The 15014-nt window shown below is 45.6% G+C and overlaps 1 protein-coding gene across 16 annotated transcripts in view; it reads left to right on the top strand.

Annotated features, from left to right (window-relative positions):
* AOPEP (aminopeptidase O (putative)) overlaps window positions 1–15014 on the top strand; it is a 429169-nt gene that overhangs the window by 251882 nt on the left and 162273 nt on the right. For 14 of the 16 annotated variants that reach the window (XR_010109119.1, XR_010109118.1, XR_004673384.3 and 11 more), the window contains one exon: window positions 6440–6500. Coding sequence is in view for 12 of the 16 variants with exons in the window: in XM_063594308.1 (XP_063450378.1) it covers window positions 6440–6500 (61 nt within the window). In the remaining 4 variants the exon portion in view is untranslated. Of the gene's footprint in view, window positions 1–6439; window positions 14270–15014 lie in introns of those variants that run through there. The other 2 variants (XM_063594312.1, XM_063594313.1) reach the window with 2 other exon arrangements.

Here is a 15014-nt window from a genome sequence, read left to right as displayed (position 1 = left end):
CATGCCAGCCTGGGAGACAGAGTAAGACCCTGTCTCAAAAAAAAAAGGAAGAAAATAAGTAACTCTGTACAGCTTTGAGATCCACTCACATGTAGAGAGGGAATTTAAACATGTAAACTAAATGTAAACATCGACACAGATGTAAATTGAATTCCAGAAAAGGGCATTTTCCATTCCAGACCCTGAGCTCTGCAGTTTCTGCTGCCTTACCTCTATCTAGCTGCACTTCCCAATTCTTGAAGTCTGTCATTTAGTTCATGTGAAAATTGCTGGGGCTGTGTGCTTCCCTTCAGAGGCACTGACAGACTGTGATCTTTAGGATCTCAAGAGCTGAAGACAGGAGCCAAAAGTGATGAAGACATTTCTCTTGATCAAGCAACATGTTGATAGGCACAAGTAGCAGATCCGTCCTATAATCCCCATTCTTGTCATCCCACCTTGGAAATCAACTGAGCGAGCAAATACAGGCATGGGCAACACCGTCTTCACACAAGCCTGTTGATTTATTTTAACTTCGTAAAGAGATGAACAATTGGTTACTTTCTGGCTTTACACACAGCTTGTTTTTCTAACCAGTATCATGCCAGGTGGTCAGCATATTCTCTCCTCTGCCGTGTTAACTAAGTGTGACCAAATTTATAGCTCCGAGGAACTGGAGACCATTGACACTCAGAGTCGCCCTATAGGATGTGGGAGTGCACCAGGGAACAGCCAGCCAGAGGGCAAAGCCACCTGCTGTTCCTCATACCCAGGAGGCCCAGGGCTAAGGCCTGGGTTTCAGTACTGAGGCGGAAAGTCCGCGCTCACTAGTACGGATACGCAGGACTCGCAGTCATGGGTCTGTGTACTTTTAGCTCTCTGTATAAAATCAATTTCCATAGTGATCAGACATGCAGAAGAGTAATTTCCTGTAAGTTCTGGGTCCTGGCTAAGTGGAAATGCTTCTGCTTGTCTGTTGCGATTATTTAAGCCACATGACCTCAGAGGGAAAAAATTCACCGTTGGCTTGGATTCTGAGTATCTTGATTTGAAAAAGTCAGTTTTTAGTTTAACCACTGTATAAATCCAATCCCAGACCTAAAAATTCACCTGCAGTGTCATTTCAATAATTATGCTCCAAACAGCAGAATCTGCACACATGTCATCTTTCTTCCTGAGACCTACATCCTGTTTCTTCCCTGAGCTACCTGCATGCTATGTTCTTTCTGCAACATATTAGTCCATTTCTTTGCTGAAAATTAAACATTGTCCTATGGTGTCCCATGATTCCTTGGGAGATAAGGCCACTCATAGTACCTTAAAAATTTTTGTTAGCAGCTGGAATTAATGCTTTCATCTTTCTCTCATAATTTAACATCTTATTCCACATTAACAATCCCCAAATAGGGCATGATGCAGTGTGATGTCGACACTGATACTGGAAGTTTAGAAATCTGGATTTTTTTCCTTTGCTGACTTGGGTCAGAGTCCTCCTATGCTCCTGTGCTAAGAAGCCACACAACAGTGGACACTCACTTCACAGGGATATTATGAGAAATGAATAATGGTTATAAGATGCTTCGAACCTTTCCAAAGAAAAGTGATGTGAAAACACATGTTCTCTTCATTCACGGAGAGGGCCTTTTGCCTCTGGATGCAGCTCACTGATGAGCTCTCCTGCTCTCACACTTTTGCCCCTCCCAAGGGTCTCCTGATCTCTTCAGAAATGTAACCGAAGGGTTGACAAACAGGGCAACCACGCAGGAGCCAGGCTGTCTTCAGCAGGAGAGATTAGTGAGAGGGGGAAGTCGGCATGGTTTGGAGCAGGCACAGGCCCACCCCTTCTGCCAGCTTGTCAGTTCCATAATAGAAACCCATGTGTCATGAAGCCTGAGTTTAGCACGGAAAGAAAAGCTGGGGTTTCATAGCCACGCACCAAAGGTTCAAATCCCAGCTCTTCAAGTACCATCTGTGTGGCCTTGGATACATTTCTCAATTTCTTGGAACCTGTATTTGTTTGTCTGTAAGATTAAGACAATAATATTGGTCATTTGGCTGGGTGTGGTGGCTCATGCCTGTAATCCCAGCACTTTGGGAGGCTGGGATCGTTTGAGGCCAGGAGTTTAAGACCAGTTTGGGCAATATAGTGAGACCCTGTCTCTATAAAAAATTTCAATAATTAGTCGGGCGTGGTGGCACATGCCTGTAGTCCCGGTTACTCGGAAGGCTGAGATGGGAGGATCGTTTCATCCCTGGAGGAGGAGGAGGTTGTTGCAGTGAGCTGAGATTGAACCACTGCACTCCAGGCTGAGTGACAAAGTGGGACTCTGTCTCTAATAATAATAATAATAATAAGTAATAATAATAATATTGGTCTTGCACAGTTATTGTCAAGTATAGATGATACTCTGTCTATTGTGTCTGGTACACAGTAGGTGTTCAATAAGCAGTAGCTTCTACTTTTATGCCTTTTCTTGGCAGTGGATAGAGGACTTTTTATTTGTTTCACTTTTAGTGCCACTGTAGAATAGTGTCTGTGTGTGCAAGTACTAACTATGTTAAAGCAGAATTTGCCAATGAACTAACCCTCTGAGTTGGCCGAAGACTGTGGCACAGGCAAATTGTATGCAGCCACATACTTCCTACGGAAAGTCATCCTGCAGAGATTCCTGGGGCCCACTATCTGCACAGTGTCTCCCAACCCTGCAGCTGGACTGCTTCAGTGCTGCCCTGCAGATCCGTCCCCTGCACGCCACATCCATGTGGGCCGCTCTCATTGCCTCCTGCAGAAACATTCTGCAAGTTCTGGTGTGGTCTCCCTGCCTCCAGCCTCTTCTCCGCTTTTTCTTCCTTGACTCAGTTCTCTGCCGTGTCCCTCTGCAGTTGTGCTCCAGAGCCTCCTTGACAAAGGCAGGGCCCGGTAGCAGGGACTGCAGAGTCCCCGCAGGACCCCCTGTTTTCTTTCTCAGCTCATTCTGGAGGCCAGCCCCACTGAGCTGAACGGAGTCTGCACACTACTGCACTGGCATTCCTGCTCCTGCTGTCTTTGCCCCGATGTGCTTTTCTTCCATTTCTATTGGCTTTGCCCCACCAGGACCCAGTCATGCATGGCCTTCTTAGGAAGCCTCTCCTGATGCACCTCCTCTTGTCCTGTTTTACCTATCCCACCTGCAGCAGTGGTTCTTCAACACCTAGAGGACCATCATCTCTACAGGCACTGGTAGCATTCTGCCTGGTGTCTATTACACATCCCTAATCGACAGTCACTCCCTGGGTTTTCCCATCCCAGCCTTCCACAGAACCTTTGCCCAGCAGCCATCCAGCGAATGTTCGCCACATAGAGAATGTTGCCTGTTTTTCAGTCTTCTCTGGTGAAGACTTTGGACCTCACTTAATAACATTCCAGGGCTCAACTCCCCAGCCCCCACTCCATGCCACCCCTAGAGAAGCATCTGTAAGTGAAAATTCCCCAAAGGAAATTTATGTCCGTGTCTTCATATTCACTCCCCCATGCTGATGCACAACAGCTGTTCACTGTCTTTTGTAAAATCACTCAAAAATAGCAATTAAGTCGCTCCTCGGACTTCTCTTCTCTGGGATATTTAACCTCAGTTCCCTTTACCTCCCTTGTGGGCTCTTCCCCTTTTGATCGTCACTATTGCTCTCTCTAAGTCCTTTCCAAATTCTGCATCGTCCTTTTAAATATCTTATGGGAAAGGTGGAGACTTGTTTTCAGTTCAGAAGACAGCCTCTTTTTTTTTTTTTTTTTCTTTTTGGGGGGTTTGAGACAGGGTCTCACTTTGTCCCCAGGCTGGAGTGTAGTGGTGTGATCCCGGCTCACTGCAACCTCTGCCTCCCAGGCTCAAGCCATTCTCCCACCTCAGCCTCCCAAATAGCTGGGACTATATGCACATGCCACCATGCCCAGCTAATTTTTTTATTTTTAGTAGAGACAGGGTTTTGCCATGTTGCCTAGGCTGGTCTTGAACTCCTGGCCTCAAGTGATCCTCCTGCCTCAGCCTCCCAAAGCACTGGAATTACAGGCGTGAGCCACTGTGCCTGGCCCAGAAGTCAGCCTCTTGCTCTGGCTTTCCTGAGGATCGCTTGAAGGATGGATGAAAGGAGCTTTGAGCTCAGGGTTCTGGGCACAGAAACATCCCTCTCTGGCTGGAAAGGAAGCCAGTGAAGGACACTTTCCTACCTGTGCACAAGTAAGCTTGAAGTTGCTTTATTTTCTCATGAAATGTGTGAAGATGGAGGTAAGACAGATTTTATAAAGTACATTGAAAGCAAGGCTGCCCAGTGGAAGGCCTATTCTTGGTGGGTATGAACGCACTGTCCCCACCTTATCTGCTGCTGGACATGCCCCTGGAGAGGATAGTTCATTGGTGGAGGGGTCAGGTTCCTGCCTGCAACCCGGAGCAGCCCTGGGCTTTCAGAGCTTGTGGAGGCTTCTGCAGTACTCTATGTCACCTGCCCTGATTTAGAGGCACAGGCCTGTTTTCTTCTCGGACCTTCTTCATTGGTGTTTCTCTCTAGCTGGTCAGTTAGCCCCACTGCTCTGGCAAATTGCTACTGCCCATTAAGGGAATCTCCAGCCTCTCTCCCAGGTAAATAAAGCTTAAAAAAGAACAATGACCTCATAGAAGGTGCTCTGAGAGCTTCCTCCTCTCTTCAAGTCTCCCCTGCCTCCACCACACACACACAGATACACGTGCACACATCCATGCATGCACACACTCCCACACTCTCATAGCTTACAGGGGGACTTGGCCATTTGCGCTGAAGCTGATGCTATGAAAATGACCACTAAGAAACAGTGGAAGGCCCAGCGATGGTGGCACAGGCCTTTCTGTGAGGTCTGCCCGGTAATTCCACTGAGTCTGGGACCCTGGAGGACCTAGAGAGGTAGTCCCCTCCCCTTCTCTTGCCTGCTAATCACACAGAGGGCCATCATCTTTCATATGAACTCAAAGCCCTTTTTCTGCATAAGCCCTCTTTCCCTCCATGAACTTTTTCTGTTTTGAAATAGCAATTGCCTTTTTAAGCAGCCTTTCATTTTGCCCTTGGCTAGGGAGGACGAGGGGCACCAGTGAGCGACCAATAGGGGGAAAGAAAGGAAGAGAAAATCAGTCAGTCCCCTTTTCCTCCAGCCCTCCCAAAGCCAACCCCTCCTTCCCTCCCTACCTCACTACTTCCCCGTCTGCAACACCACCCACAGGGTCGGAGAGGGGTGCACTTGGCCTTCCAGCTCCTTAACAGTGTGTGTAACACTGTATCTTTTCATAACTTCTAGAATTCCAAAAGGGAGGGAGAGAGCAGGTATATAGTTACATACTTTTACATATGATGTAGTGTATAATACGTTAAGATTTAAAAGAGGCAGAGCTTAACAACTTGGAAGTATCTTGGTGGAAAGGTGAATATTATCTTTAAAAGGAATGATTTTAATGAGTCTACAATTAAATGTGCGTTCATTCATTCAAAAAAAAAATGAGGATCCTCTTTCATACCAGGGATCAGATCTCAGATGGTTTCAATCCAACGAGGAGACAGTAACTAAGTCTAGTAGTCGAACAAATAGTCACAAACTCGCGTGGAGGCTGTGAGGCAGAGAACAGGGCGTGTGACAGATGTTATGGCACTGGGGAGGCCTTGCTTCAGTCTGGGAGGAGGTCAAGAAAGGCCTCTCTGTAAGCAGAGATCCTGGGTATGAGCAAGAGTTACCTGGAAGAGGTTGAGGGGATGGGTGTGCTTTAAGCTGCATTAGCCAAGGAAGACAAAAGGACACAGCCGGAGATCTGGTGATCCTAAATATACTGAAGACTTAGTGATTTTAAGGAGTACTCAAGTCAGCGGGGCATGAAAGCAAAATAATTTCAGCTGACTTTAGATTGGACATATCAAGCAATGATAACACCTCAAATAAAGCAGAACGGGGCCCGGTTGAAAGGAGACAGTGGAAGTGGTCCTCATTCCTTGCACCTGAGCCTCTCTGTGGTCTGATAGTGATTTGTATTATTTTTGCTTGTTGTAGTCCATCTTTCCTATAAAGTGCAGATTTCGTGTTGATGCACTCAATGCCATGATGTTCAGATTTCACTTTGTTTCACTACTCTCCAGGAAGCAGCCATGCCTGATGTGTGCGATGAATATGCCTTATCCTCCCGAAACTGGCTTTCCCAACCAAATAGTTCCTTTCAAAGCACTGAAAGCACCCATGATGCTGTGCCTGGGTCCTTAGATTTCATCGTGCATGTTGCTGTGGGTGAAGAGAAGCGGTCTCATGTGACTGGGCTCCCTTCCACGCTTCAACCCAGGGGAGCGCTGCCCTTTCTGTAAAGCACGGGCACTTCTGGAAGATCGATGCTGTGATGTACCCAGTTAGAGAGAACCAGTCTGTGTAATAAGCGCTCTGTAACTTTTTAATCCTTTACTTTTTGTTGTTTTACTTCTAAAGGCTTGAGCTGTCTGTTGAAAACATCCACCAAGACTGGCTTGAGAGTTCCGGAATACCAAAGGTAACTCAAGATAACCACTTTGGTAGAATCCATGGAGAGTAGTAAAGCTTGCTGCTTAGCACATCAATCATGACAGTGATTTCTTAATATATGTGTAGGGAAGTAATTATCTTACTGAGTGCAAGTATCTGTAAGTCAGAACACTAGTCTCTCTTCCGCATTTCCCCCCCTCATTGTGGGGTGTGCCTCTGGCCACTTTCAAGTGACCGTGGTATATGTGGAATTGATGGTAGCTCCTGAACTCCTTGCTAAATGAGACCCTGCAAGACGTGGGGTAGATTTTGGGTGGAACCACCAGCCAACAGTTCCATGCCCCGTGGGGCAGGTGGTGGGGGGGCAGGTGGCAGGGGAGCAGGTTGAGGGGGAGCGGTCAGCCTCCAGCTCTGCTCTTTGGATGCGGCCCGACACAGGAGTTGGTTTGCTGCCGCCGTCGTCTGTCCTGCCCCATGGTCCCTGTCCCTTGTTTCCCTGACACGCCTGTGGCTCCCTCGTCTCCTGGTTCTGCATTGGGCTCCTGTCTCAGGCCGGCCTTCTCACCTGGCTGACCCATTTCCATTCATTTCTCTGTCTTAGGGACCTGGGCTCATCCCAGCTGGAGATTGTTGTTCTCTCCCTCCCTTTCAGTCTATGGGCAACTCTAAGGGAGAAACCTTTTCCTGGCCAGCCCTAGCTCTGTGGAAATCACCTGGCCTGGAGCTCCTCTCCCCGTCCACTCTCCTCTGGCCCTGTGCCTCCCAGAGACCATTGGACAGCCCAGGCCCCTTCGCCAAATCAAATGCTGGCCATGGCAAGCCTAGGCCCTGGGAGGTCTGAGGGTGGGATCCCAGATGCGCGGTCAGAGGACCCTGCAGGCTGGGAGCTCTCTCAGTCTGGGGCAGCCCCCAGAGCGGCTGCAGGCTGGGCCTGACCCAGGGTCATGGGCCTTGGCATCTGGGGGCGGTCCCGTGTGGTGAGGCAGGCCCTGTAGCCTGCTCGTTTCTGGTTTCATGGCTGGTTACATGAGCTTCCCCTTAGGAGGGTCTCAATGTCAGTGAATGTCTGTGAACCATGAAATGAAGGGACAGGAGGGGCTGTTCTCCATTACCTTTTCATCCCCCTCCTCACATCTTTGTCCATTTTCACCACAGGGGAAATGTCGGCCATCAGCCACCATAAGCTCATTCCTAAAAAAGGACAGTTTGCCTTCAGTTCAGGAATGTGTGTCACCTGTTACAAATTATTTCTTTGGTCCAGTCCTTCTGGGAGGAAAAAAGAAAAAAAATCCCGAGTTTTACAAACAAAACAGACCAGGGGTAGGACAAGGCAGTGCGTGGTTGGGGGCAGCGCCTTTCACTCACGTATGTGACAATGAGGGCCCGTGAGCTCTGAGACGGTGACTTCCAAACCAGACTACTCACTGAGGACAAACATCCACGAAAAACAAGTTAAGGTTTGTCTAGGTGTGAATAACCAACCCTTTTCCTTCACGTTTCAGATGGGAGTGCAGGTGGTGGGGGACATTTGCTGAAGTTTGCCTTGTGATCCTAAGCCAGGCTGTTACAAGGCTCCCAGACATTCTTAGTGTGGCCTGGAAGCTGGGAGCTCCAGTAACTGGCTCCCAAATTTCCTGGCCTGGAACAAGAAGGCTGCTGTTTGCAGCCATTAGCCCCTAGGGAGGGGGAAAGAAAGAGACCTTAATCCAGTGCCCAGAAGCAGGCGCACTCCACTTAGGCTGTAGTGCTGGGGCTGGCTCTCTCACTGCCGGAGGCTCTGTAATTTCCCCTACAGAGGAGGAGGTTTTAGCTGCCAGCAGGAGGCTTTTGGTTTTCATTAAAAGAGGGAGGGGTCTGTGGCAGGGAGAGATTTGCCTCTGAGCTATACATTTTTTCCAAAGGTCTAGTTGCATTAGTGACAGCTTATAGTGTAGACAAGAATCTCTGCTATAAACTGAAGAAACCTGCTGTCAAAACAGCCAGGTGCAATGAGGCCAACCGGCTATAAATTGTGTTTAAGACCCAACTGGTATTTCCTTGGGTGCTTCACTGTTCAGTAAAAACAACAGGGTCAGACAGAAAAGACCCTGATTTAGCGCATGATTGGTGGGTGATCGGATGGTGTCTTTGCGTCTCTTCTACCCATTTCGGCCATGATTTCTGCGGCTGCTGCTGATTTATCTACTCTCAGCCCCTTTCCCACTCCTTGAGAGTTCCTTGCCGTTTCCACTTCACTGAAAGGCTCTACAAGGACCTGGGACCCTCCGGTTGCAGGAGGCTTGTGGTGAATGGGACACCTTGTTCTTTGTCCCCATCATTAGAATATAAAGTTACTAGGATGCTTGCCCTGGAATGACAACCAGGGCCCTGAAATTGCTCTGATGCTCTTTGTTCTCGTAAAAATTTCTGTCTACCAGCAATTGAAGTCATTCATGACAAAAGAGTCATGTTCTACTGGTGGAGTTTTCATTCCACAGGTTACAGAGGCTTTTTGTCTTCTCTCAGGAAGACTTGCCTTGTGGTTGGCCTCGATTTTCCTTTTTGGCTACGTTGAATGGAAATCATTTTTAAAAAGTGGAAATAGCTTCAGTAAAAGTGAGCATGAGCCCTGAAGAAGCAAAAGAAATTGGATCCTAACCTCTTTAAAGAATATCCCAACTCTATAACCTTTGGCCTTACAAAGAGATTTAAAATTGATTGTACCATCAGTACTATAGATTATTTCCTTTTATGACTTTTTTTTTGGTTATAGAAGAAGTACACATTTACTTTGGGATATAAAAAAGTCTAAGAAAATAAAAATGACCCAGAGACAATTTTTTATGTACATCCTTTCACTCATTGTTCTGGGTATATAAATACATATTTTACGTTTTCCTTTCTCTCCCTCTTTAAAAGTAAAAATAACATGCCCTCCGTAGCAAATTCAAACAATAGCAAAATAGAAAATGTGAAACTCCTCGCTGCCCTCAGTCATACCTCCAGAGATCACCTGCACCTGAGAGCAGCCCGCTGTGTGTCCGCCCACACAGTTTCTGTGCTGAACAGCATGTAGGCGCACATTCTTTTGAAATAAAATTGGAGTCTTATCTTCCAAACTAAGTTATTCATTTAAGGATATACACTGAGTAGTTTCCCACATCCCTTAATATAATTCAAGAGCAATAATTTTTTTTTTTTTTTTTTGAGACAGGGTCTCACTGTGTCACCCAGGCTGGAGTGCAGTGGTATGATCATGGCTCACCGCAGCCTACACCTCCCGGGCTGCAGTGAAAGGGCAATACTTTTAAAGAGCTGCACCGCTTCCTGATGAATAATACCATAATCAAACTTACTCGGGGCCCACCCCACACTATTAGAATAGTATATTGTACAGTTATTCTCAGAAAGTTGCACATTCCGCTCATTTGACAGCTCTATAAATAGATTTTGGATTTTTTTTCATGTCCAAACAAAGGTTTCCCTCGGCCCCATAGCCATATATTCTAGTCTTCTTTTAAAACATTTATATGCAAATACACTAGAAATAAATACACTAGAAATAAATTTCTGCATCCAGCCTTTCTTCTACACTCCTTATTTTAGTTGCTACAGAACTGCGCTTTTGTTTTGTTTTGTTTTGTTTTGTTTTGTTTTTTTTTTTTGAGACAGTCTCGCTTTGTCACCCAGGCTGGAGTGCAGTGGCACGATTTTGGCTCACTGCAACCTCCACCTCCCGGGTTCAAGTGATTCTTCTGCCTCAGCCTCCCTAGCAGACAGGACTACAGGCGGGCACGCATGCCTGCTAATTTTTGTATTTTTAGTAGAGACGGGGTTTCACCATATTGGCCAGGCTGATCTCGAACTCCTGACCTCATGATCCACCTGCCTTGGCCTCCCAAAGTGCTGGGATTACAGATGTGAGCCAGCCAGTTTCTACAGAACTCTGACTCCTCCCTTTCTTTGATTTCCTCCCTAAATTGCCAAGTCCTGAGGCCCTTCTGTACACACTTACCAAATGTCTAATTTTCTTTCCTAGCACCTCTGCCATTTATAAATTATATTTCGCTTGGACTGGTGCAATAGCAAACTGGTCTTTTAGCTCTCTCCTTTTTGATTCATTGTTCACATCAATGCCAAGTAAATCTTCCCACAACCCAGCTCAGACCCACTCTTCTCACCAGAGACTTTTCCCCCATGGACAAGGGATTTAGAACAAACTCCTTGGCCTGCTATTTGAGGCTACCAGCAGACTGGTCAAAGCCACCCTTTTCAACTTTATTTCCTGGCATTCTGGAGATTCGCCCGCTCACGACTGTCAGTGCACAGGTATTTGCAAGCTTTTCCATCAGCCTGCCTTTGTGCATGCCCTTCGCTCCTTGGCATGCTTTCCTCTCCCTCTCTTTAGCATACATCACAACCTGCCTTACATGTTTCTCTCTGTATCTGTCCCATGCCGTCCCCTCCCCTACCCCCTCCCCCGGAAACAAGGGTTATGTCTATAAGCCTCATCCTGTAGTACCTGTTGTGGTGCTTATCTCTTTTGGGCCTTGCATATATTAACAGTAGATGCTCAGGAGCTCACCGTCCAATGCACTAGTTACATGTGGTTGGTAAGCACTTGAAATATATCGAAAGCACCTGAGGAGCTAATTTTTTTTTTTGAGACGGAGTCTCGCTCTGTTACCCAGGATGGAGTGCAATGGCATGATCTCGGCTCACTGCAAGCTCCACCTCCCAGGTTCACGCCATTCTCCTGCCTCAGGCTCCCAAGTAGCTGGGACTACAGGCGCCCACCACCACGCCTGGCTAATTTTTTGTATTTTTTAATAGAGACGGGGTTTCACCGTGTTAGGATGGTCTCGATCTCCTGACCTCATGATCTGTCTGCCTCAGCCTCTCAAAGTGCTGGGATTACAGGCCTGAGCCACCGCGCCTAGCCGGAGCTGATTTTTTAATTTAGTCGTAATTAAATTTAAATTTAAAATCTCATAATTTAGTTATTGTTTGAAATACCTTGGGTATGTGAATGAGTCTGCTTTTTCAACTCGGACTGTTATGAAATATAAATAGAGACCAAACATTTCTGATGAAAATTTAACACCCAAATTGAGATGGACTGTGAGAACACATCAGATTTAGGAGACTTAGTACAAAAATGGAGGTAAATATTTCATTAATGTTTTTAAAAATATTGGTTACATGTTGAAATGATAATATTTTGGATACATTGCAACTCAATGTATATACCCAATAAAATATATTAAAATTAATCCTACCTGTTACTTCTTTTTAAATGTAGCAACTAGCAAATTTTAAAAGACACATGTGGCTTGCGTATATTCCTGTTGAATAGAGCTGTTCTAAAGCTATTAGTTGGATTAAAATCTGAGTGCATAATGCCTTAAAGTCACCCACAGAATAGATATGAGTGAAATCGTCTGTATTTTTGTCAAATGCGGGGTAAAGATAGAGCTGGTTAATCCATAGACACCCTTCAATTTGCTGTGACAGCATGGATGATGAGAATCCACAGGTACGGGGCGGGAGTGCTGGGTTCACAGTAGACATTCAGAGGGCATGAACTAGCAGCCTTGCATTAGCTGTGGGTTTCAACTCCTGGTAGACCAGTTTCCTGAGGTGTGAACCACAAGCACACCGCCTCAGGTGAACCTCACGTGTCTTCTGTACCTCAGTCTCCTCTTTGGAGGAAGTGCTCAGCCGCCAGTTCCTGGCAAAATCATCACAGCAGCGGCAGTGAGGAGGAGAGAGAAAATGGGAAATGAGCCGACAATAATGTGTCCCAGAAATAGGCAGAAAGCAACTTGGGTTCCCAGACTTGCTCCTGAATCCCAGAATTTAGAACAACAGGTTATTTTGTCATCTTGGGAAAATGCCACTTCTTTCCGAGCAAACACCTGCAAGTTGCCAGAGGCTGCATGAGCACATGATAGAAAACTGAAGTCTTGTAGGGAAAATGCTGCAATCACAGAATTGAGAATACTTGATAAGACAGTATGCAGGAGGCTTTATGTCACTGTAGTCACGATGTGCTTTTAGCACAGAGAAATCCAGCTGGTTTTATAGGGGAATGACTAGTAGACTTCTTATAGCACATATTATGCAGTATTATCAATATAATTTTAAGGCCTATTAAGATACTCAATCTCAGTGGTGTCTAGAAGAATTCTACATTTAATGGTCAGTGAAGAAAACTGAAACTGATTATTTTGCAAATTTCAGAGAAAGTATATTTTTCAAATTATATGAACTACGATATGTTTGCTTCTTTTATATCTATAATAGCAGTTGCCATAATGTGGTATACTATTTGGGCTGCTAATAATTTTGCTGTCATTTTTGTCCAGTAGTTAAACTTATATTTTCTAAGTGACTAAACATCTTGTCAAGGATCCTTAAAGACATGTGGAATAGGTTCTGTGGCCTCACTTGAGGCAGCACCCAAAATGCCTGAGTCATCACAGTCACTTCCGTTCATCCAAGCACCTGGCCCCCTCCATAGGCTCTTCAAATTGCTCTACTGCTCAGCAGAATCACAAGACAGGGAGAGGGTTTATTAAAATCTTTTCATTTTTAGCTTAATTTCCTTTATTTTTGGCATCTAAGGCTTTGTGCTCAAATGAGTTTGCTGGGGTTGCCATAACTTAAGTACCACAGACTGGGTGGCTTAAACAACAGAGATGTTTTTCCTCACAGTTCTGGAGGCTGGAGGTCCAAGACCAAGGTGCCAACAGGGTTGGTTTCTGGTGAGGCCTCTCTCCTCGGCTTGCAGACGGCCACCTTCTCATCATGTCCTCATGTAGTCTTTGCTCTGTATGCGTGCACATGTCTGTCCTTACCTGCTCTTTTTATAAGGACACCAGTTATATTGGGTTAGGGCCCACCAATATGACCTAATTTTACCTTAATTTCCTCCCTAAAGGCCGTAACTCCAATACAGTTGCATTGTGAGTTGTACTGGGGTTTAGGAATTGAATATATGAATTTGGTGGGACACAATTTAGCCATTCCTATTTACCTTATTCACAGTACGTCTCTCACTAGTTCCGCATTCTAGTGAATCCCTTCAGAATGGCCAATAAAAATTACTCAGCGCAACCTCACTGCATTTTATTCCCCTATGGATGAATATGCTTTGGGTACATGTTTTGGTCCCAAATGATGTTAGTATCTAGTGAGTGCACAAGAATTAAAAATCATGTCTTCATGGCATGAGAGAGAAATAAATGTGGGAAGGGTCCATTCCCTCAGAAAGTGGTAATAGCTGAAGGTCTGTGCTGCGTGTTGTGTAACATTGGGGCATCTGATTTGACACTGTCCAAATATATTGACCTCTTTACAGCACAAGCCATCACAATGAAATGAGAAACATTTTCCTCTGGTGCCCCCAAATGAAAGCTGTGTGCTTCCTTCATTTCTGTCTTTCAAAACCTGATTTCCAGAACGAGTTTGAATCTCATTCACAGTAGTCTAAGACTAGACTTCAAGTGAATAACAAGAATTAAAAATGTTTCCTCTCTCTTGAAGATTTCCTTTGTAAGTGTCAGAGCTTAGAGCTTAGGCTTCTACGGTAGAACTGTCAAGCATCCAGACCAGATGGATGATATTTGCAAGAGGAAGCTTCTTCCAGGATCTGAAATCAGACCTCTGAGTCCAGTCCTTTCCTATCCTTCTTCCCATGAGTAGAGCCCACACATAGGTTCTTGATGAGAGACTGTGGATGATTCAAAGATGAGAGAAATACAGGCTTTGCCTTCAAGATGCTTAATAATTCAATAGGAAAAATAGATACATAAATAACTGACGTAAGGCAGAAAGCAATAAGTAGTGGAAAGCTTAGTGTTCAGAAGAAAGGCCATTTTGATTTGTGGAAGCAGAGACAGTTTAAGTACCATTTGAAGCCAATCTTGAAGGACAGGCAGGTAGAGCATGGGCAGGTGGAGATTGTGGAGAAGGCCCTTACGGGCAGGGAGTGTGACATAACCAAGGTGTGCTGCTGGAAATCTCAGTGTCCCTGTTTGAACAGCATCAGGCAGAGTCAAATCTCAGTGCTGGGAAGCTGATTAACTAGTGTCACAACTATGATGAAGGTTCAGCGGGTAGCATCCCAGCCCCAGTGAAATCAAGGTGGCGTCCTCAGCTGGAAGGATGGGGGCAAGAATCCTTCCCATTCAGCCTCCTTCTCATTCTCAGGTCTCTCCCAGCCCCTGCAACAATCTAACCAAGGTTGTTCTGCTCCTGAATAATAGAGGGATGAATGCATTTTAAATACTGATAAAATATACTGGGTGAACGCATTTTGATTGTGATTTGGGGTTGTAATCTTTTCCCTTTCTGTTTTTCTTGTTGGGGACATGTTTAATTCTTGCTTGTTTTACATAGAGGGCAGGATCTGTGAGGGGGAATGGTTAGTGGGGCAGGACCCAGCCAGATTACACAGGGACTTGAATGTGATGCTAGAGAGTTCCTACAGATTGAGTAGCCACTGATGCTTGTGCAAGGAGTGACAGGACTTGAGCAGCATGTTTAGATAAACTTGGTC

This window comes from Pan paniscus, chromosome 11 (genome assembly GCF_029289425.2).
Source record: "Pan paniscus chromosome 11, NHGRI_mPanPan1-v2.0_pri, whole genome shotgun sequence".
NCBI lineage: Eukaryota > Metazoa > Chordata > Mammalia > Primates > Hominidae > Pan > Pan paniscus.
This window is presented reverse-complemented; position numbering and strand designations above follow the sequence as displayed.